Source organism: Chiloscyllium plagiosum, chromosome 10 (assembly GCF_004010195.1).
Source record: "Chiloscyllium plagiosum isolate BGI_BamShark_2017 chromosome 10, ASM401019v2, whole genome shotgun sequence".
NCBI lineage: Eukaryota > Metazoa > Chordata > Chondrichthyes > Orectolobiformes > Hemiscylliidae > Chiloscyllium > Chiloscyllium plagiosum.
The window spans coordinates 13,320,970-13,345,799 of record NC_057719.1 but is presented as its reverse complement, the minus strand read 5'-3'; the positions used below and the strand labels follow the sequence as shown (position 1 = coordinate 13,345,799).

At 43.1% G+C, this 24,830-nt stretch overlaps 1 protein-coding gene across 2 annotated transcripts in view; it reads left to right on the top strand.

Annotated features, from left to right (window-relative positions):
* The window catches only part of syndig1l (synapse differentiation inducing 1-like), a 174,382-nt gene extending 157,155 nt beyond the window's left edge, over positions 1-17,227 (top strand). For both annotated transcript variants that reach the window (XM_043697097.1, XM_043697098.1), the window contains exon 4: positions 15,692-17,227. In XM_043697097.1, the coding sequence (XP_043553032.1) occupies positions 15,692-15,850 (159 nt within the window). In that variant the 3' untranslated portion in view covers positions 15,851-17,227. The remainder of the gene's footprint in view (positions 1-15,691) is intronic.
* Positions 17,228-24,830: the final 7,603 nt, after the last annotated feature.

Below are 24,830 nucleotides of genomic sequence, written 5' to 3'. Positions count from 1 at the left end.
GGGGCATGGGGCAGACTGAGAGCCCAAAGGCGACATGGGGGCGGAACAAGAGCCAAAAGGGGGCATGGAGGTGGTTGCCTTTTAGTGCCCAGAAGGTGGGAGGGATTGGCCATTTCCTGGTTTACCAGGGCTGAATGTGTAACATGCACTGTTTAATCGTTCAGTTGATCAGACGGTTTTGTATGCGTTTGTGTCTACTGTTTCCTCTTTGGTGTGTTACTGTGGGATTTGGAGTCTGTCTGCATCTCCCTGTGAATTGGTTATCCGGTGGGGTTTGGGGGTTTGGCCTTGCCTCCCCTTTCCCCTGTAAACTGCTACTTATTGAAAACCACTCATTGTTCATTGTTGACTGTTCACTGTGTGTTTGTAAATTTCATTCATCAAATATAACCAGGGGATTCAGAATCTCCTCAGTTCAGGGACTGACAGACCACAGCCTGTGTACTGTGCATAAAGGTGCCTTGGTGATTGGATACCAGGCTCTGTGCTGGAATTTCACCAACCTTCTTTTAACCGTTCTCTTTCCATTCATTCAGAAGCCCTGTCCGGAGGCCGCCTCTGTACTTGGTTATCTGCTGCAACGTATTCCTATGAAGCCTGGAACCTTCTCTCCTTCCCCCACAAAAACCTTCTCCCTTTCCTCTTTCTCTCTCCTCAGGAGAAAGTAGAACACTTCGGTTGAGCCAGGAATGGACTGAAATTCTCACAGGTCCGACTGTAAGATGCAAATAGCTCCTGTCAGTCAAATGCGAACTCCCAATTTACTGTAGAGACAATGGACTGCCACAAATTTTGTTTCCCCCAGTGTCCACCCTCTCACAATCCTCCATCGAATTCCAGTACCTCAGCCAATTGAATTACATTTCTCAATGTGCACATAGAGTCATAGAGTCATACAGGATGGAAACAGACCCTTCGGTCCACACCGAACATAATCCCAAGCTAAATTAGTCCCACCTGCCTGTTCCTGGCCCTTTTCCCTCCAAACTTTTCCTCTTCATTAATCCATCCAAGCGTCTTTTAAACGTTGTATTATACCAACATCCACCACTTCCTCAGGAAATCCATTCCACACATGAACCACCTTCTGTGTAAAATATTTTCCTCTTAAGTCTTTTTAAAATCTCTTTCCTCTCACCTTAAAAATGTGCCCCCAAAGTCTTGAAATTTCCCATCTTATGGTAAAGGCAACTAACATTAACTTTATCTATACCTCTCAATATTTTATAAACTTCTATCAGGTCACCTCTGAACCTCCCGCCCTCCAGTGAAAGCAAAGGATGATTGCCTGTGGTCGATTCTGTAAAAGTGTCCGACCTCTGGTTGGTATCCATGGAAACACACTTAGTCACTGAGTAGTAATGGAGTAATTTTGTGCTTCACAGGCCAACAGCGACCGATGTCCATTACGATAGCCAATACCCTCCAGCCCTCACCCCACCCCATGAGACACTCTCCTCCCTGTCACATCACTTTTGCAGTAAATCACCTCAAGCAAACAGGGACTTAAATTTTAAAGAAACAAAGTAACGGTTGATGCCAGAAATCAGAAACAACGATGGAAATTGCTGGAAAAGCTCAGCAGGTCCGGCAGCATCCGTGAAGAGAAATTAGAGTTAACATTTCGGGTCCAGTGACCCTTCACAGATGCTGCAGGACCTGCTGAGCTTTTCCTGCAATTTCTGTTTTGTTGTTATGGATCTAACTTGCTCAGGTAAACATTGCTCAGTATATCTGCACACTCAACCTTGAGAAAACTTGTTTCTTCTGTGCATTATGAATTATTTGAACAACAGGCATTCACTTTAAGAGAAGTGCCCGCGCGAGTGTGTGTGTAAAGACCATATAAGCAAGGGAATCTTCAGCAATCATAAATATATTTATCGGGTGATATGAAAGCATCAAAAGAACTGGGAGGCTGGAGGCTGAAGATTCTTTGCAAATGCTTTGAGCTATTACTGCGTTACAAATTGCAGATTACTCGTTTACTTTTCTCGCTGTGCGTTTGACTGCTTGTGTCGGCAAGAGGCAATGTTGCTGGAGAATAGAACCCATGTTTTGTTGCATGTAATGGTGCGAAGCACTGACAGGACAAGTAGTCACATGGCACCAGGTAATAGTCCAACAGGTTTATTTGAAATCACAAGCTGTCAGAGCACAGCTCTTTCGCCAGGTGATGAAGGAGCAGCACTTCAAAAGCTTGTGATTTCAAATAAACCTGTTGAACTATGATCTGGTGTCATGTGACTTCATCCACCTAGTCCAACACCAGCATTTCCACATCAGGAATCATAGAATCCCTACAGTATGAAAGCAGGCCATTCAGCCCATCGAATCCACGACATTCCTCCGAAACGCATCCCACCCTCCTCCCAGATCCCTGCAATTCCCAAGGCTAACCCACCCAGACTGCACATCCCTGGGGTAATTTAGCATGGCCGATTCACCCGACCTGCACATCTTTAGACTGTGGGAGGGATGCAGAGCACCCGGAGGAAACCCACGCAGACACGGGGAGAATATGCAAACACCACACAGACAGTCACCCGAGGCTGGAATTGAACCCAGATCTCTGGCAGCAGTGCTAACCATTGAGCAACCGTGGAAAGTGACATGTCTCTAATCCACACCAATCCCACATTATTTCAGTGATGAGAAGATGTTAACACCACCCCCCTCCCCAACCCCTGATATACAGAATTTCACATCGGTCTAGTAGGCCACCTTCACTATTGGGCTGCATCTGGAGAACTTGTTATTCAACAGACATCTGACTGTCATTAACTTTTCAGCTCCTTTGGCAGAAGCAGAGTCTATTTCTAAATGATCACATAGTGTGAAGGAGCCATGCAGCATCTTTTCAAAATGAGATTAACCTAATCACAGCCAAGTAAATAACGAGACCATTTTTTACCAAAATGCACAGTTGTGTCTTTGCTGCAGCTTAGCAAACATGACCTTCAGTGTCAGTTCACTGTCCATCACATCAAATGAAAATATTTTTGACAAGCATCTTTTATTGAGACAGAGATCTTTAACTATGTGAGCTACCCTGATGAGACATGCATGCGTTCTCGTCTCGGTAAGGTGTCAGCAACTACAGAGTACGGCATTTAATACATCTGCTGTTGGAGTTTCTCCTTGGGAGATGATTAAATAGGATCAAAAGTGGAGCAATTGGTGCAATATAAATCCATCAGGAATTCCATTAGGGAGTGCAGAACCCTCAACTCTCGCCTTCTTATTCTGGTGTTTTGGTAAAAGGAAATCTACAGAATAGATTTATTGACATTTAATGCAAGCTCAGTTTGATTTCTCTGTGAGAAATGTTTACTAAGGCTTTAGATTGAGCCAACTGTTCTAAATGCTTGAAGAATGTTCCAGTTCCAATTAGCAGAAGGAACCATGTGAAGAGCATATTCATTTCCAATATGCTCCAAAACAATTGTGCTGGGCTCTCAATGACAAACATTTGCTGAGGTCCAGACCATCAGAAAGTGGATGTTGTTTCACTCAGATCCTGGGCAAAACCTCCCCAATTTATTCTCCAGACCGGATAACCCAAAGTCATTCAGCTGCTGAGTGCAGAGGGATGAACTGGCTCCTCGCTCCTTTCAACCACACCCCCCCGATTGGCTGTAACAGACCATAGGTTTCCTGCGGGCAGGCTCACTTTGGCCTCACTCAAATGACCTCAAAACTAGACTGGCTAAACAGAAATCTGTCTGATATTCGGTCCCAGATCTATCCCATATCTGACCTATCTCGGTCCGAAGTCTGTCCAGTCTCTGTCTCACATCTGATACGTACAGAAAATCATCAACTATTCTACACTGATAAGAGTCATCAAGATGTACAGCACAGAAAGAGGCTCTTCGGTCCAACTTGTCCATGCCGACCAGATATCCTTAATAAATCTAGTCCCATTTGCCATCATTTGGCCCCTATCCATCCAAGCCCTTCCTATTCATGTACCCATACAGATGCCTTTCAAATGCTGTAGTTGTACCAACTTCCACCACTTCCTCTGGCAGCTCATTCCATATACACACCACCCTCTGAGTGAAAAAGTTGCTCCTTAGCTCCCTTTTAAATCTTTCCCCGCTCACCTTAAATGTATGCCCTCTAGTTCCGAACTCCCCCACCCCAAGGAAAATATCTTATCTATTTACCCTATCCATGCTCATGATTTTATAAATCTCTATAAGGTCACAACTCAGCTCCGAGGCTCCAGCGAAAACAGCCCCAGCCTGTTCAGCCTATCCCTATAGCTCAAATCCTCCAATCCTGGCAACATCCTTGTAAATCTTTTCTGAACCCTTTCAAGTTTCATAACATCCTTCCAATAGGAAGGAGACCAGAATTGCATGCAATATTCCAACAGTGGCCTAACCAATGTCCTGTACAGCTGCAATATGACCTCCAAACTCCTGTACTCAATGCTCTAACCAATAAAGGCAAACATACTAAGTGCTTGCTACATTATTTTTCTTTCATTCTTTTGCAATGAACAAAAATCTTCCTTCCTCGGTCTTTCTCATATCCTGTCTATACTCCTGAGACACTGTCAAGGCCAACACAGGTTCCTCGACGGTTATTTTTGCTGATGTGAATATTTAGAGTGTTCAAGGTTCATGCCTGTTAAGATGTGCCTTATAGTATTAGCTTGTAAGGTGTTGCCTTAATCATGTTGCAACCGATATTTATATAATCTTCTTTAATTTTCCCGGCCGGATCAATTTAAAAACTGATCACTTCCATTGTGGATCCTGGATCCAAATTGAATTGTATTTTAAAAAGTGCCAATTTATTCAGGGTTTCTTGAGTTAACAAAAAGGGGACTGTGTTAATTTCTAATTATGTTCTGACACAGCACACAGGTTAGAAATAAGACTTGACTCCTGAAGTTAAAAATGAAAAGTTAAAGGTTTGCAGATCAATCTCTGAATCATTCCTAAAGTGCAGATAGTTGAATATTGCAGCCATTTCAGTGGAGATTATTGGTAGCATTGATGGTGTTAATGGAATTGTCAATAACGCAATCATTAGTTTTGCAGATTGGTTGAGATTTTGTTACACTGATACCTTTCATCAACATTCAGGGTGCATTCAAGCTTATTAGATGTCCTGTTTCCTTTTGTCTGGTTTACTAGCTATCTGACTTCTAGTACCCACTTACCTGCAACGCAGGAGTGGCCAGGGAATGGCTCTTTGACTGTCAGCTTCAAAGCAGGCTAGTACTTGCAGCCAGGCTAGGGCACATGGGTACCTTTGCCAGTTGGCTCACATGACAACATTCAGTCCCGAAGCACACTCCTGTAGAGTTGAAACTGGCTTTTTTTACCATTGTCTTTGTACGTGCTTTGTGGGAATACATAAATTATGTCTGCAGTTTGGTACATTGCCCATCAGGGATACCTGTTGTTGACCAATGACAACTCAACTCCTCATTATCATTGTAACCATAAAAATCCAGTCTTGTTTGACATGGCTGGTTATTTCTTTTGGCTATCGTTTGCAGCTCCCTTTGCATCTTTAGGTATGACATTCTATGCCCTGTATAATTGAGGATTATGCTCCTGACTCTTGTATTCAATTCTCCCCACAGTAAATGATAATAAATATTCTATGAGTTTTCCTGATTACATGGTGCACCTGCATTGCATTTTTTTACAATTCATGAAGGAGGACACCCAGATCCCTCTGCAATCTCAGAGCTCAAAAATCTCCCAACACTTAGATGAAATGCTACTTTATTACTCTTCCTGCCAGAATGGACATATTTGTGTTTTTTTTTCCCACATTATACGCAGATCTGGCAGATCTGTGTTCACTGATTTAAGGTATTTATATCCTTTTCAGCCTCATTATGTCATCTTCCCAATTTACCTATTCTACTTATGTGTCGGGATAGAATAGGGGCATGCAGAACTGACAGGGGCATTTAAGGGCCTTTTAGATAAGCACAGGGATAAGCAAAGAATGGAGGGATATGGACCCTGGGCAGGCAGAAGGGATTAGCATCATGTTCGACACAACATCGTGGGCCGAAGGATCTGTTACTGTGAGGTGCTGTTTTATGTTCGATGTTCCATGTGTCATTAGTAAATATGGTTACCATACCTACCTCTGAGTCATTTATTTAATTTGTAAGTGGTTTGAGACCCAGCACTGAACCCTGTGACACATCAACCTCCTCTGCTCCACAGAAAATATTCCCAGCCTATCCAGCCTCTCCTTATAACTCAATCCACCAGACCCAGCAACATCCTTGTATACCTTTTCTGAGTCCACACCGACCCGCCGAAGCGCAACCCACCCATACCCTGACATTTACCCCTTTAACCTAACACTACGGGCAATTTAGTATGGCCAATTCATCTGACTCGCACATGTTTGGACTGTGGGAGGAAACCGGAGCACCCGGAGGAAACCCACGCAGACACGGGGAGAATGTGCAAACTCCACACAGTCAGTCGCCTGAGTCGGGAATTGAACCCGGGTCTCTGGCGCTGTGAGGCAGCAGTGCTAACCACTGTGCCACCGTGCCGCCCATATGTTCGACACAACATCATGGGCCGAAGGATCTGTTACTGTGAGGTGCTGTTTTATGTTCGATGTTCCATGTGTCATTAGTAAATATGGTTACCATACCTACCTCTGAGTCATTTATTTAATTTGTAAGTGGTTTGAGACCCAGCACTGAACCCTGTGACACATCAACCTCCTCTGCTCCACAGAAAATATTCCCAGCCTATCCAGCCTCTCCTTATAACTCAATCCACCAGACCCAGCAACATCCTTGTATACCTTTTCTGAAACCTTTCCAATTTAATAATATCTTTCTTATTAGCAGGGCAACCACATCTGTGCATAATACTGCAGAAGTGGCCTCAAAAACGTCCTGTACAACTTCAACATCACATCCCAACTCCACTACTCAATGGTCTGAGCAATGAAGGCAAGCATGCAAAATGTCTTCTTAACTACCCTGTCTGCCTGCAACACAGATTTCAAAGATGTTGAGCTTTTTGAGTGTTGTTGGAACTGTACCTATCCAGACAAGTGGGGAATGTTCCATCACACTCCTGACATGTGCCTTTTGGATGATGGACTTTGCCGACTAGACATCCCAACCCAATCTAGTCCCACCTGCCAGCATCCGGCCCATATCCCTCCAAAGCCCTTCCTATTCATATACCCATCCAAATGCCTCTTAAATGTCGCAATTGTACCAGCCTCCACCACATCCTCTGGCAGCTCATTCCATACATGCACTACCATCTGCGTGAAAAAGTTGCCCCTTAGGTCTCTTTTATATCAGTCCCCTCTCACCCTAAACCTATGCCCTCTAGTTCTGGACTCCCCGACTCTGATCTCCCATCTCCTATACTCAATACCCTGACCAATAAAGGAAAGCATACCAAATGCCTTCTTCACTATCCTATCTACCTGTGGCTCCACTTTCAAGGAGCTATGAACCTGCACTCCAAGCTCTCTTTGTTCAGCAACACTCCCTAGCAGCTTACCATTATGTGTATAAGTCCTGCTAAGATTTGCTTTCCCAAAATACAGCACCTCGCATTTATCTGAATTAAACTCCATCTACCACTTCTAGCCCATTGGCCCATCTGGTCCAGATCCTGTTGTAATCTGAGGCAACCCTCTTCGCTGTCCACTACACCTCCAATTTTGGTGGCATCTGCAAACTTACTAACTGTACCTCACGCTGGAACTTTGCCTTTTGCCAGCTCGTGTTGTAAAAGAGAGTTGTGTCCAATCTTCTCCCTGATACTCCAGTCTTCTGATGAAGCTTTCTGATCAAAGGTTTGCTCCATATTTCTGTGGACATTAGGCTCAGACATGGAGCAACCTCAGAGTGGGCAAACGTTCAAGCCGAGCATCAATCTGATGATGCTTTTGTTACAAAGGCCTTTGTTACAATTCCTTATTTAACAAAATGATGTGGGAAACAATATTTACCTTTATGTAGTACTTTATTGGTTAGAAATCCCACACAGCCGAGAATAAGTCAAGTGCGGCTCATTAGTTAGCACTCATAGCAAAGATTGAGGGTTTGAGAGCCGCTCTGTCGTTCATCATATATAAACCAGGATGACACTTCAGTGCAGCAGCTCGAGACTGTAATATGACGGTTAGTTTGCTCAGTTGGCTGGATGGTTGGTTGATAACTGCAAGGTTCAATTCCTGCACTGGGTAATGTGACCAAGAGGGACTCTGCTTCTCAACTTCCCCATTTGCTTGAAGCATCATGACCCTCAGGTTAGACCACCACCAGTCATCTCCCTCTAATGACAGAGTGGGAGTGTAACGACGCTTGGATACCCTGAGTCTCTATTTACCCTCTGGAATGATGATAGAGCTTTACATAGCTCAGATTTGAAGAAGAGTAAGATAGTTCCTGTCAATATCTTGGCCATCTTTTTGTCCTTCAGCCAGTCCTTCAGAATATAACAAATGATGGAAAGGGATGGCTTATTGGTATTATCACTGGACAGTTAATCCAGAGACACAGGTAATGTTCCAGGCACTTGGGTACAAATCCTGCCACAGCAGATGTAGAATTTTAATTCAATAACAAAAATCTGTTAAGGTCTGATGATGACCATGAAACCATTGTCGATCGTTAGAAAAGTCCATCTGGTTTATTAATGGTGAAGGAAACTGTCATCCTTACCTGGTCTGGGCATACATGTGACTCTACACCTACAGCAATACAGTTGACTCATAACTTCCCTCTGGGTAATTGGGGATGGGCAATAAATGCTAGCCAAGCCAGTGACGCCCTCATCCCATCAATGAATAAAACAAACCTGGCCATGACCATGTGGGATCATACCATGTAAACATTCACTGCCACTTTGTCGCAGTGACTACACTTTGGAAAAGTATGTCATGGACCATAAAGTACGTTTTGGAATGTTCTGACACTCTTACAGAATTGCATGCTCTTCCAATGTTTCTGATCAGAGCTTCAAAATTCAAACAGCCATCCCGTGCCAGCAGTCACAGTAACTACATTGGTCTGCTAATGGGCAATACTGAGAGGCAGAGAACATTTTTCAGAAGTGTCAGAACATTCTGTGGCCTCCTGAAATCAGCGCGTCTTGTTCCTGAAACTTACAGAAATGACCAAACCTCCAACTGTACTCCCTTAGTCTTGCACACCAGAAACACATAACTGCCTGATGCAGAGATGGGAGTCGTAATTACTGATCCAGGATGACCCTGTCTAAAAAGCAATTTCAGTGAATTAAAATTTACAGCCTATGCCTCAGCGAATATCACTGTTACAAGGCTGATAAAATAAAGAGGTCATTTGCGCAGTTGCATATCCCCTGGCTGTTATAGTTTGATACAACGATGACTGCCTCTGCTGGAATATGAACAGTGTGATTTGTACTGACCCCTAGAAGGCAACAGAGCAAGTACTTATATTATGGATTGGACAATGATACAAGAAACTGACTCTGAATGAAGTTTGCTTGAATTAGAACTTGTATGCATTGTTGATGTAACACTAATAATGGGGGAAGAATTTTGAAGGGAAACTAGTGAGTAATATAAGAGTTTTTATTAGATATCTAAAAGTTAAGAGAAAGGCAAGACTAGATATTGGATCGCTGGAAAATGAGGCTGAGGGAGAAGTAGTAATGGGGAACAAAGAAATGGTGCAGGGTCTGAATGGGTATTTTGCATCAGGCATCATGATGGAAGGCACCAGCAACATACCAGAACTTCAAGAGAGTCAGGGTCAGGGGTGAGTGTGGTGGCCATCACTAAGGAATGCGTGCGGAGGTTGCTGAAAGGTCTGGAGGTGTATAAACCACCCAGACCAGATGGACTACACCAGCGTTCTGAAGGACATAGCTGTGGAGATTGTAGAGACATTGGTGGTGATCATTTATGAGACTTGTTAGACATGGCCTACCCTTCATGAATGCTGAAAGGTCTGAAGGTGGATAACTCACCTGGACCAGATAAACATCACCAGAGTTCTGAAGGAGGTAGCTGTAGAGATTGTAGAGGCGTTGGTGGTGATCTTTCAGGAATCACTGGAGTCAGGGAGAAACCCAGAGGACCAGTAAGTTGTTAATGTAACATACCTGTTTATGAAGGAATGGCTCTCTCCGATTAACTGAAAATTTTCAAGGTATTCAGTTACCCCAACGTCAATTATAGACTCCAACCATGCCTCCACCACAGATGTTAAGCTGACTGGTCTGTAACACCAGACCAGTGATACAGTCCAGTTTTCCTATTTCGCCTTTCTTAAAAGGCAGGTGACACGTGCAATGTTCCAATCCACAGAGATGTTTTCTGTATCTACAGAACTTTGAAAGATTATAGTTAGGGTGTCTACAATGTCATCCCCTACTTCCTTTAACATCCTCAGTCACCTTATTAACTTGTTCTCCTGTGTTTAAGGATTAGTGCCTGTGTGGCACCTCTATTTGGCAAAAGTGAGGACTGCAGATGCTGGAAACTAGAGTCTAGATTAGAGTGGTGCTGGAAAAGCACAGCAGGTCAGGCAGCATCCAAGGTGCAGGAAAAGAGATGTTTTGGGCAAAAGCCCTTCATCAGCAATAGAGGCAGGGAGCCTCCAGGGTGGAGAGATAAATAGGGGGGTTGGGGCTGGGGAGAAGGTAGCAGAGAGTACAATAGGTGAATGGGGGTGGGGATGGAGGTGATAGGTCAGAGAGGAGGATGGAGCGGATAGATGGGAGGGGAGATTGGCAGGTAGGACAGGTCATGAGGACAGTGCTGAGCTGGCATCTCTATTTGTCTGCTCTTTTCAAACCTGAGCCATTTATTGTACACTACCTTTGAGTAGGGGCTGTTACAGTGAAGGAGAAAGTGAGGACTGCAGATACTGGAGATCAGAGTCAAAAGGCATGGTGCTGGAAGAGCACAGTCAGTCAGGCGGAAGAGCAGGAGGATCGACGTTTGAACATAAGATCTTCAACATTCCTGATGAAACATCAACTCTCCTGCTCCTCAATGCTGCCTGACCGGCTGTGCTTTTCCAGCACCATACCTTTTGACTCTGATCTCCAGCATCTGCAGTCCTCACTTTCTCCTTCACTGTATCAGCCCTTATGCAAGGATAGTGTACAATTAATGGCTGAATTTTGAAAGGAGCAGACATTTTCTGATGGTGAAGGTTTACTAGATTGATTATTGGAATGTGAGACTTGTCCCCAATATGAGATGCTGAGTAAATTGCACCTTAATTCCTTGGCGAGATGATGACATTGAACCGTGTAGAATTCAGAAGGGGCTTGACAGGGTGGGCGCTGAGAGGTTGCTTCTCCTGGCTGAACAATCTCAATACAAGGGCACAATTCCAAGGCCGATCATTTAGGACTGAGATGAAGATTTTACATTTCCCCTGACTAATGCATCAAACACACACATCCCCAAACACTATGGCCAATCCACCTAACCTGTACATCTTTGGACTGTGGGAGGAAACTGAAGCACCCAGAGGAACCCCCCGCAGACACTGGGAAAATGTGCAAACTCCATACGGACAGTTGTCCAACACTGGAATTGAACCCAGTTCCCTAGCGCTGTGAGGCACTGCTAACCACTGCGCCACCGCGAGGACTGGCAATGCAGAGCTGTCAGCTACTATTAATCAAGGGTTGCTGTGACAAGACCTACTATAGGGTCCTTGACAGACTGTTGTGAAAGCACTGAGTCTTGAGAGTAGGTTTGTTTGAAATGTTCAAGTGATATCTTTCAACATTACAGCAATTTTCTCAAATCTATCCTCGATAGGTTGATGGACTGTCTGAGGAAGGCTCACCTTCTTTTTCTATTTTGTCAATCAATTGTATTAGTGTGGAGAACATTTCTGAGCTTTGTTCTACAGTGTCAGGATTGAACAGTTAAACACAAAACTTGATTCCAATCGATTGGAAGGGGCGTGGCGTGATAGAGCCCAATACAGAGTTCAAAGCTCTGGTTAGACCCCACTTGGAGTACATTCCTGATGAAGGGCTTATGCCCGAAATGTTGACTGTCCTGCTCCTCAGATGCTGCCTGACCTGCTGTACTTTTCCAGCGCCACACTTTTCGTCTGCGACTCTCCATGAACATAAATTATTTTAGCATAGGAATCCTCTAAAGGTGTTAGAACATCAAAGGACAAAAAGTGTTTGGCTGGATGTTAACAGCAATGGTCTGAAACCTAACAGCTTCAGCTATGCCATGTGGTGATGTACTCCACCAAGATCAGAACAGTTGATAATATCTGAAGTACCATTAACCGCAGCTGATAGTATGTATCTTCATTGACCATTGACGATACAAGTGACTGGTGGATGAGATTAAGTTATCTATATAGACAAAGGGAGAGACAGCCTTTAAAAATAGTGTTTCTGATGAGGTCAGGATGGGCTCACTGACCTCTTACATCTCTGGTCAGCAATGTTCAGCCCGGTCAATCTTAACTTTGTGTTTTTAGGTTTTTATACACGTTGTGTGTTGTCATAGAAACTGCATAAAATTTCCATATCATTTTTTTGAGGAAGAGAATAGAACATTGCCCTCAGTAGCAAGTCGAAGAATGTGGTGCCAGTCAGTCAGGCAGCATCCAATGACCAGGAGAATCGACTTTTCGGGGCATACACTCTTCATCAGGAATGAGGCTTGTGAGCCAAGGGGGTAGAGAGATACATGGGAGGGGGCTGGGGTGGAGGAGATAGCTTAGAATGCAATAGGTAGATGGAGGTGAGAGCATTGGTGATAGGTCGGAGAGGAGGTTGGAGCTCATAAGTGGGAAGGAACATGAACAGGTAGGACAGTTCAAGAGGGTGGTGCCAAGTTGGAAGGTTGGATAATGTGAGGGGAGGGGAAATGAGGAAACTGGTGAAATCCACATTGATTCCATGTGGTTTGACTCAAGCTGCAGGTAGCGTGACACACACACACACACCACCCCCAGGTTGATCTTTAAGACTCTTCAGCATGTTGCTTCAGTTGTCTTTCCCCCAGACGCCTCCTCTGGTCAGTAAGAAACACAAAGTGACCGGCTCATTAATAACGAGTCTCAGATTTATAAGTTCAAAGTTAGAGCTCATAACAACTGTTGCAGGAGTGATAATCTGATTTTCTTCAGTATTACAGTGAGCTCTGATGACAGAGAACAGGGAAACCTCTCCCAATCTGGGAAAGAACAGAACACCTCCCTCTCTCTCTCTCTCTCTGCAATGTATTCCTAGCTGCAAGCTGTTCTGTTGCCTGATAGCACCAGGTTATAATCCTACAGGTTTATTTGAAAGTACTAGCTTTCAGAGTGCTGCTCCTTCCTGATGAACCACCTGATGAAGGAGCAACGCTCCGAAAGCCAATGCTTCCAAATAAACCGATTGGACTATAACCTGGTGTGGTGAGATTTTTAACTTTGTACACCCCAGTCCAACACCGGTATCTCCAAATCATGAATATTGCCTGAGATTCATTTATGCAGTTGTTTGCAGAAAGCAAGGTCTCTGTCATTGTTAACTGGTCACTAGTCCTTAGACCAATTAGCTTCTCATTGCCAGAAAATGCTGGATCTGTTCGACTCTTTTGGCTCCAAATCATCTGCAAGTCAAACTTCGATTACTGCTTGGTCTCACAGTTGTTTGCAGAAAGCCTTCAATGTTGCTTGCTTTCAAAACATACATCGAGCCTTTCAAACAATGGTTTTAAAATGGTTCTTTCTAATTTCTATCCACAGCTTTTGTAAAATGCAAAAAGTAAAAGTCACAGTCCTCACATCTCACATTAGAATGTCCCATCAATGCTTTATAAGGGAAGGGTGTTATTAAATTAATCTCCACATTAGTGTTAGCATCGTTCCTTTGTGATTTGCAAATTAAATAAGCATTAATTGTCTTTAAAGTTTAAAAGTTGAAACGACTGTCTCTGCCACTGATATTAGAGTAGGAAAACATTTTGAAATGGCTGCAAATATTGGCAACACAGTCCTGGCCAGAATGAGGATGAATGAGATGACTAGATTGGTTTGTGCAAATAACTTATATAACTATCATCCACTCAGTGCATTTTGCTGGAGAGTTAATCTTTTATTGGGAGGCTATGCTGTAGTATCAGTCATGAGGAATGTTTGCTGTGGTGTATGTAGATCTGACCTTCTGTGATGTGTAAAGGCTGTTTAAATCACTCTGCTTGCTGTAAAATAGACTCTGTTCCAAGTTCCAATCTAGCTTCACTTTGTTGACAGGTAAGGTGATGTCAATGATCGCATTGCAAATTAAATGCACAGCTCAGAGCTGTAATTGCTCCAATAGATCTCTAGCTCAAAAGAGACTGTACCCTGGCAAAAGCTTTATTTCCAGGCTCTGGGAAATGTTACAACAGCAAAACAGAAGCAGCTCCAAAGACATTTGTAGCTTTGATCTTCACATTCCGATTCTATGGACTGTTCTTATCCCAAAATCAACTGTTGCCAAATCTTCTCTTGTGTTCAAGGATTCCTGCAGCTTTTCTGCTGTAGAGGGACTATAATAGGCAGTGATAACTGCAATTAATATTGACCTGGATGGTTTTACATGAGCAGTAATGCTGAGTCCAATAAAGACTAGACCTTGGAAGTGTTTCCTTGAAAATATCTCATAGTGCGGCTTTGGCAGTTACCAAACAGTGGAAGTGGGTACTGCAGATACTGGAGATTAGAGCCAAGATTAGAGTGGTGCTGGAAAAGCACAGCAGGTCAGTCTGCATCTGAGGAGCAGGAAAATCGACATTTCGGGCAAAGCCCTTCCTGATTAAGGGCTTTTGCCCGAAACATCAATTTTCCTGCTCCTCTGATGCTGCCTGACCTGCTGTGCTTTTCTAGCACCACTCTAATCTTGACAGTTACCAAACAGTGTGTGGTGTTGGGTGCTCCAATCGTTAACTTTATTTTAAGCCTGGTTCTTTTCAGTCCCCGTTTATTCAGCCTTAACAAGGCACTCTCAAGAGCTGGAAGCTCCCCACACTAATCCTGGAAATGCACCAAATGATGCTGATCAGGTTCAGATAACACAGTGATGGGGCAATTCTCTGTCACTATTGGGTTCAGATAGCACAGTGATGGGGTATATCCCTGTCACTATTGGGTTCAGATAGCACAGTGATGGGGCAGTTTCTGTCACCATTTCAAATAGCAATAGCACATTGCCTTTTCCAGGTGGGAGTTTGTTCCAAAGTATAAATCGGGGTCCAACTTTGATGTTGCTACTGTTTTTTGTACAAATGGCAACATTCATCCAGTGACAAAGGAAGCTTAAAACAACTGGCAAATACGTGACCAAAGGAATTGGTCCCCTTGCCTATTTATTGGTACTGTTGATGGAATCAGAACAGGGGATGATGGGAGGAGACTGTAATTATTGGAATTAGGTCAACAGCAAGTCCTGTCAAAGAGATAAGACGTGGCTGCCAGTGAATTGTGTACTGACAGTGTGAGGGGCTGTGTGAACTGGAGTGATCCATGAGTGGCAATGTGATCAATTGTTTACGTGAAAGATTGTGTGAGATGGTTAGCTGGAGTTCATCCTTCTATTTTCTGCTGGCTGACCAACACACCATCAGCCACCACGGACTAGAGTGCATTGAGACCTTCGTGAAAAGAGTGATTAATTTTGGTGCTAAATAATGATTTCTTGTTTTTCAGACAAGCAAGGCTATTGCGAAAGGAGATTATCAGCGTGCAACCTCAGCATCACGAAGAGCCCTATTCCTAGCAGCACTCTCAATCACCATTGGAACAGGAGTGTATGTGGGGGTCATTGTGGCACTCATTGCATACTTGTCAAAGCCAGGACATGTATAGTGTTGAACTCCAAACTGGTCTTCGAAGTGATGGTTCTTCAGCTGTTTGATTATCCAATTTTATTGCCCCGTTAATTGAGTAACTTGTGTGTATTTTTCATTGTATGACCATTTTGGATGGAGGGAATGTGTGCTATGTGGTAATGAGGAGGGCTAAGGTGCTTGCTTCATACCTCTGCACTGGGAGCTTTTGAGTGGTAACAGTAGCCAAGTCTCGAGTCCATTAGTGTCTCCTCAGTCCTGGACTGGACAGCCATGTGAGATGCCTTGGAAGAAACAGAGCACTTTACTATGAAAGGGAAGTGGGATTGAGAGAAACCCTATCATTGCCATCTCACCCTGTTGAGCTAACACATAATCAATTGGAGACGGTGCTGCAGGTGGGGGAGAAAAAAGGTGGCCTCATCTTCCCTCTTCCGATGGCTTAAAGGAAGCAGGTAGAGCAGAAAATGCCAAAGCAGAAGGAGATTAAGGCGAGGGGACAGGAAATAATTCTGTACAAATGTAAATAACTGGTCTAGGGCAAGAGTGGATAAGCCAATGTTATGGAAATAGGCCATTTGCTGTTGCTAAGCAAACTATGCCCTGGGTCATTCTCTCTCAATAAGCCAATTATGCCATAATTAGCTGTTTAATGTTAATGTAGCTGTGTCATAAAGGCTACCTCTTTGATTATGCTCGGTCTGTTCGAAATGCTGTGTGACATAAAAAGGCCTGGATCCCATTATAAATGTACAATCATACTGTTTTATTTTGTGGAAGTCAAAAACATTCTGAAAATTAAATGTGACTTTTTAAAACTGAAATCTGATTTCATCCAAAGCTAATATCATGCCTTTACTATTATCAGCCTACACATCAAACACTCAGACATGACAAACCGCGAGTACACCACTTTGTGACCTTCAGGGTCGAGCTAATAAGAAATATCTGTTTCATCATTCATCATTCCTTCCCCATCATGGACACTGATTGGGTTTACCTTGTTCTTACGTTCCTATTTAGTTCCTCTCCACTTGAAATTGCACAGTAACCCATCACCACAGTCAGTGGATCCCTCTGTATTTGAAGCTTTGTTTTCTTTTGATTGATGTGAGTTAATGAGAAAGGAGTATGGTTTAGCTGGGTTATATTGGTCCTTTCTGACATTTGCTTAACATCAACGTCAGCTTTACCAAGAAGCTGAGAGTCGGTGAAATGTCAACAGACACAAGATTGTACGCCGATGACAGCATTAACAAGGATTCCACCAGACAAAGGATGGAGTTGAGCTTATAAATCCACAAATCCATTCCATTCTTACCGTCAGGAGTTATGAGAGCTTCAGCACAAAAAGGAATAGTTCAGTTTACTACATCAAAGGGAAAAGTACATTTCATCCAAAAGGAAAGGCAATATACAGTCGCGCCTCGACATATGAACGACCCCGTTCATGAACAAATCGGTTTACGAACAGGATTGTACGTAAAGTTTTGCTTCAATGTACAAAATTCAAGGTACAAACGAAGGTACGAACGCAAAAAGCCCGTGTGCGACTACGTGGTTTCATTGTTCTGCTTTGCTACATGTGCTTTGAACGCAAAAGCTCTCGGGCCCCGCGTGATCTCATTCAGTTCGTCTTTGGCGCGTGCGCTGTGAACAGCCATCCAAGCATTCTTACGCTATCCAAGCAATGGGAAAAATTGATTCAGTTCGCGAACTTTTCGGTTTGCGAACCGGGTCCCGGAACGGATTAAGTTCGTAAGTTGAGGCGCTACTGTAATGAGATTGAAAAATAATGCACTTAACATTGGTTAGAAGAATGAGAGGTAATTGTTTTAGGATAAGGGCTAACAGATTTAAAAGACATGAGAAAGAACAAAGAACAATATAGCACAGAACAGGCCCTTCGGCCCTTCAAGCCTGCACTGACATATTTTGCCCTTCCATACTAAAACTGGTTTCACTTACAGGATCTGTATCCCTCCGTTCCCCTCCTATTCTTGTATCCGTCCAAATGCTTCTTGAATGCTGCTATTGCGTCTGGTTCCACCACCTCCCCTGGCAGCACGTTCCAGGCACTCATCACCTTTTGTGTGGAAAACCTGCGTCGCACATCTCTTTTATACATCGCCCCTCTGCACCTTGAACCTGTGTCCCCTAGTAATGGTCCTCTCCACCCTGGGAAAAAGCCTCATACTTACCAAACTATCCATGCCATTCACAATCTCATAAACATCTATCAGTAGAAATTACTTGTTTCAAAGCATCATGAATCCATGAAAGTCAACACCGCAGAATGCAATGGATGCTGGGACATTGAATCTATTTAAAGAGGAGATAGGCAGATTTTGAATGAGCAGTGGGTTGAGAGGTGATGGAGGGCAGGCAGGAAAGTGGAGTTGAGGTTCGAGATGAGAGCAGCCATGATTGTATCAAATGGCAAAGCTGGCTCGAGGGGCAGAATTGCCAACTCCTACTAATATGATCTTATGAGTTATTTTATATACTGACATGACAATACACTTAACTAAATGACAAATACGAATGAGGATGTCATAACTTCTTAGGTAACAGAAAGAACCTGACCACCCACACAGTCAAATAATCATGAAAGCCATTGGTCACATCTGCCAAATATTATTAGGGATTTTGTTCCACACAGTGCTCAGCGGTTTGAGAAAGGCAAATCATTTCACCCATTTGTAAATCGTGCCCTCTGACATTTATGAGGGAGCATCCTAAAAGGGAACAGAGAATATGAAAACACAGAGAAATATGAAACAGTAAGAGCACTTCAAGTTGTTGAGGGATCTTGCTTGATGAATTAATCCTGGGAATTTTGTGCCTAATGGACAAGAACTGCTCAGTAAACACAATAGGGTATGTCTCCAAACTCATGCCCTGTCAACAATGGCTTTTCATGAATACCCTGATTTTTGGCAAAGCTTATATCAGAGAGCAGGAACTTGGTTGAAAAGCGAAGGTGCACATCTGCCTGGGTTGGGGTAAAGGGTTTAAAATGGGTTGATGTTCCCATGGAGCTGCAAGAGAATAAATATAAATGGCTACTCAGTCAGGGGGCATGGAAGATTATTAACAACTCGCCAGTATAGTTTATGTTGCACAGAATCACTTTGGAAGTAAGAACTGAAGAAAAACCAGTTTCCTCATGATACCTGAAAGGAGAATCTGCAAATAACAGATAACAACTAGGCAACAGAGGAGTCGAGATTGATTTGCAAGGTAAGTTAATTGATTAAAAAGAAGCATTGACAACATGAGGAAAACCTTTTTCACATGGATCCAGGATCTAAAAATGCGTTCAACAAAAATAAACCAAAACAGAAAAAAAAGGTTCATGAACATAATTCTTTGAAGTTTGCATCACATGTAGACACAGTGGTTAAGAAGACATTTAACAGGCTTACCTGCATTGCTCAAACCATTGAGTATAGGAGTTGGGATGTCATGTTGAGGTTATGCAGGAAGTTGGTCTCTTCTGGAGTATTGTATCCAGTTCTGGTCGCCGTGTTACAGGCAGGGTTTGATTTAAGCTGGAGACAGTTCAGAAAAGGCTTGCCAGGTTGGTGTCAGGAATGAGGGTTTGAGTTACGGGAAGAGGCTGGATAGGCTGGAACTTTTTATCGGGAGCATAGGAGGTTGAGGCGTGACCTTGTCGAGGTTTATAAAATCATGACCAACCGATCTGGAAGAGTTGACTTACATCGGTGACTTTGGGATCTTGTGGCACAGTGGTAATGTCCCTGGGTCTGAGCCAGGAGACTCGGGTTCACGTCCCAATTGCTCCAGAGGTGTGTAATAACATCTCTGAACAGGTTGATTAGGAAACATCTGGAATATATATCGTTAAAAATCACACAACACTAGGTTATAGTCCAACAGGTTTATTTGGAAGCACTAGCTTTCGGAGCACTGCTCCTTCATCAGGTGGTTGTAGAGGAGACAATTATAAGACACAGAATTTATAGCATAAGTTTACAGTGTGATGTAACTGAAATGATATATTGAAAAATACCTTGATTGTTTGTTAAATTGCTCATCTTTTAGAATAACCATGATGGTTTCAGTTCTTTCAAATGTAAATCTCAGAACTTTTTTAAAAATTACGTTCGCAAGTGAACTTTAACAATAGATGCCATGTCAGCGCAGATAATGCATTGAAGGTGTGAGGTGCCCTGTGTGAGGCTGTCTGTGCCCCAATGTTCAGACTGATTCTTATCTAAAAAAGGGATTTATAGAATCTTACATGGATTCTTGCAGTTTTTGAGCAAAACAACATATAAGTTCACACCACAGATTTATAACCTAGTGTTGTGTGATTTTTAACTTTGTACACTCCAGTCCAACACCGGCATCTCCAAATCTAGACGATACATATGGCCCTCGCCCCTCTCTGGCAGACACCTAGAGTTACGTGAATTGGTTGACGTCTCTGGTCCTGGTTACACGGGCAATGATTGTGAGTCCAGCCCAGCACAAACATCAGAGGCCACAGCTATTCCATTGGGGTTGGTAGTGAACAGAACAAGTAGGCAATCATATTGATGTATAAGTGGAAAGATATTGTTGTCAAAGATGAAGTGATCAATTTTTTAGTTTACTCTATATCTGAGGACTACAGAAGAAAAAGAATCATGCCAATGCCACTTGTCTTTCATATTTTGCTATTTATATGGTGAGGACCTGTTTCAGTACCTCAGGACAATATTAAAAGATGTCCTGGTGTTCATCCAAGATGAAATTTCTCCTGACCTCCTGGTTAACAATACCTTAATCAAAACTACCTGACCAGAATTAGTGATTGAAGAAAACAGGTAAACTTAAGAATACGTCAGATCAGAACTTAAAGAGGATGAGGACCTCACTGGTTAGGTCAGCATTTATAGCCCAACTCTATTTGCCCAGAACAGGTAAAGAGTCAACCACATTGCTGTGGGTCTGGAGTCACATGTAGTCAAGACCAGGTGAAGATGGCAGATTTCCTTCGCTGAAGGACATTAGTGAACCATGTGGGTTTTTCCAGCAATTGACATTGGATTCACGGTCATCATTAGACACTTAATTCCAGATTTTTATTGAATTCAAATTCCACCATCTACTGTCTCCACAGAACATTAGCTGGATCGCTAGATTAACAGTCCAGCAATATTGCCACTAAGGCTATCACCTCCTCTTTTAGTTTGGAAGAGTTGTTTCCAAATTCAAATTTGTATTGTTTTTTTTGGCATAGATGTTACAACATGGAAACCGATCAGTCATTCAATGCAACCCTGTCCATAGTGGTGTTTTATTTCCGATGAAACATGGACTAATCCCAATATTTTATCCTGCTTCTCTGCAATTTCTAACTCTGGTCAGGCATTAATGAATGGTAGTTTTGATTAAGGGATTGTTAACCAAGGAGAACTTCCCTCCTGGATGAACACCAAGCAATTTTTTTTTAATAACGTCCTGAGCTACTGAAATAAATCCTAACAATCGCATCCTGTATGGGTGACACAATGGTTAGCACTGCTGCCTCACAGTGCCAGTGACCCAGGTTCAACTCCAGTTTTGGTGTTTGTGTGGAGTTTGCATGTTCTTCCTGTGTCTGTGTGGGTTTTCTCTGGGTGTTCTGGTTTCCTCCAATAGTCTAAAGCTGTGCTGGTTAGGTGGACTGGCCAAGCTAAATTGCCCAGAGAGCTTAGGGATGTGCAGGTTAGGTGAACTGGCCATGCTAAATTGCCCAGGGAACTTAGGGATGTGCAGGTTAGGTGGATTAGCCATGGGAAATGCGAGGTTATGAGACAGGGTGGGATGCTCTTCTGCGATTTGATGAGCCGAATGGCTTCTTTCTGCACTCTGGAGATTCTATGATTCACTGCTTTAACAACTCTCCCTCAGCATCATTCTGGGGTGTGAGCTTTACATCCTTAAGTTCCAGTTGTCTACATCCTCTGAGGAGAAGGTTACAGACTGGCACAATGGGATTACTTGACTGTTAGATGTGATTCAATTGATAGCAAATTCCACTTGAACTTCCAAGGTTCTGTGTTAATGTCCCACTCCAAACCTTGTATGCAAAAATCAGGCCTGGCCCGCTGGTACATTGATCTGGGAGTACTGAACTGTTGGGGGGAGGGGGTCCTGACTTTCAACTGAGTTGTTGACCTGAGAGTTTACTGAGAGCAAATTGGACTGTCTCATTGAAACATTGATTCGACTTCAAAATGACTTAATTAACTGCCAAGCGCTTTAGGACATCCAAATTCATATAAATCTAAGCCTTTCATTCTCTTTTATGTGCAGATAGTGTTTTAGGTTGCATGGAGGAACAACAATTCCCAAATGTAATTCCCAAATGCGCAGACTGCATTTGCCAACAGGTCCAGGGGAAGGTACTTTGCTTGAAACCGGCCTGTCCTTGAACACTGTCTTCATCACAATGGAGTCCCTTCTCCATGTCTTCTGCTTAATTCCTCATGGACCCATCACTCCCCAACCCCACCCTGTCGGAGCAAACTACTGCAGGTGCTGCAATCTGTACTGAAAATACCAAACGCTGGAGGTCACAGCAGGTCAGCCAGCATTCATGGAGAGAGAGCTAGGTAACGTTTCGAGTCGAGATGACACTTTGTCAGAGCTGTCCTGTTGGCTCAGTGGCAGGAGGTGGTCAGACTGTACTGCAGCAATCTATGAAGCCCTCATGAAATTGAAGATTCGCGATGCTCCATTCATGCTTAGGTTTGCTACTCTTGTGCATTTCCTGATTGACTCTAAACCAAAATATTCAAGACCCGCTTCCCCCCTCCAACCCCTGTTTGTCCCATGTTTCTGTACCAGAATTCCTTGATGCGACCTCTGTTATTGCCATTTGTCAAGGTCAGAAGTCTCACGACACCAGGTCCAACAGGTTATTTAAAATCATAATCTTCATGACAAAGGAACAGCACTCTGAAAGCTTGTGATTTTAAATAAACATGTTACATTATAATGTGGTGTCGTGAGACTTCTGACTTTGTCCAGACCAGTCCAACATCACATCTCTACATCACTGTCAGTTGTGCATATGTATAATATCTATTCAACATATATGTATCAGACATTGAAATGTACATTCTACAATGTGGAGTATTTTGTGTATTTTGGGCTTGAAATGGTTATATTTTCAATTTCCTAACATCTTTTTCCTTCTTTGCCTTGAGGCTTGATCAGTGGGAGTTTTAGAAGCTTTCTAAGGTACAGATTATGGGTAGTAAATTCTGATTGATTGAGAAACAATGTTACAATCCAAAATAAACTCTCAATCTGCTTCTGCTCTGCAAGTGGTTTTCCTTCTTATTTTCAAACTTTTTCATATATATAAAACTTTCCAGAACAATCACCAGCTTGACAATTAGCTAAAAGGATGTTAATTAGGATATCTGCTGCTAGGTCTTGACTCCTTCCACAACAGCTGGGTAGTGGGAGAGGTCAATGCTATCAAAAGCCTCCCTCAGTTTGGAGATCTTGGTGCCAATGCCTACTCACTCATAGACTGGGGTTATATTCCCTGGAGCATCGGAGGCTGAGGGGTGACCTTTAGAGGTTTATAAAATCATGAGGGACATGAATAGGGTGAATAGACAAGGTCTTTTCCCCGGGGTAGGGGAGTCCAAAACTAGAGGGCATGGGTTTAAGATGAGAGGGGAAAGATAATAAAAGGGATCTAATGGGTAACTTTTTCACGCAAAGGGTGGTGCGTATATGGAATGAGCTTCCAGATGAAGTGGTAGAGGCTGGTACAATTACATTTAAAAAGCATCTGAATGCGAATATGAACGGGAAGGGTTTAGAGGGGTTATGGGTCAAGTGCTGGCAAATGGGCCTAGATTCATTTTGGATATCTGGTCAGCATGGACGAGTTGGACCGAAGGGTCTGTTTCTGTGCTGTACAGCTCTATGACTCTATGACACACCTTGCAATCTACTCACCCCAGAAAGGATAGGAAACTGGAGTGCACACTAGGAAAAACTAAGGGGATTACAGGCATGGATTGACGAGTGTAAGTTGAAGGGAAAGCAGCTTTTTAGCAGGGAGGGCAAGGGGGAGGTGCAAGAGAAACCAAAATCAGGGCACACGAGGTCACAACATGCCTTCCCAACAGCAGGCTTTTGTTACTCCCCATCACATCCTCTGGACACTAGCAGGGAAACACAGCTCCCTACTATAGTCATGTACCCAATCTCCAATGCAGTCAGAGTGAGCCCATATAGAAGCAGTGTGAGTACACTTTGTTTAAGTTTGTTGGCCCTAGCTGGCAGACATTATAAGTACGTTTCTGTGTCAGCCACTGTACCATTTGAGTTTCAAGGAAGACTCATTGGATTCTAAACATTCACCAGTTTCTCTCTCCACAGACGCTACCACTCAGAGAAATACAGAAAGTAGAAGCAGGCCACTTAGCCAGTCAAGCCTGTTCTGCCAATCAATATGATCATCCAGCTCAGTTCTCCCCACACATTATAAAACCCAATTAGTCCCAAAAATTGTATCTTCTTGAACACATTGTATCTTGGCCTCAGCTGCTTTCTGTAGCAGAGAATTCCACAGGCCCACCTTTCTCTGGATGAAGACATTTCTCTTTGTCTCTGTCATAAATGGCCTACGCTGTTCTCCTTAGACCTGTTGAGTTTCTCTGGCACAGAGGTGGGGAACTTTTTCATGTTGGAAGGCCGCATTATGTTAGTTGTAATCTAATAAGGCCGCATCCAAGAAACTTCAATTATATATTCTTCAAAATTCACATTATTTTGTAAAAATCTAACTACTATGTATTAACTAACTAAAAAAAATGTTAATTCTAAAGTTAACTAACCTTTTAATGACATGGTTGTGACTGCTTTTTGTAGGAAAGCATTTGAATATTTGATTGCAGCATGGAGGTCTGCAGTTTTAGCTAATCCTCTAGATGGGTATCCATCATTTGTGACCTTAAGGGCGTCTTGATTTTGGTTAA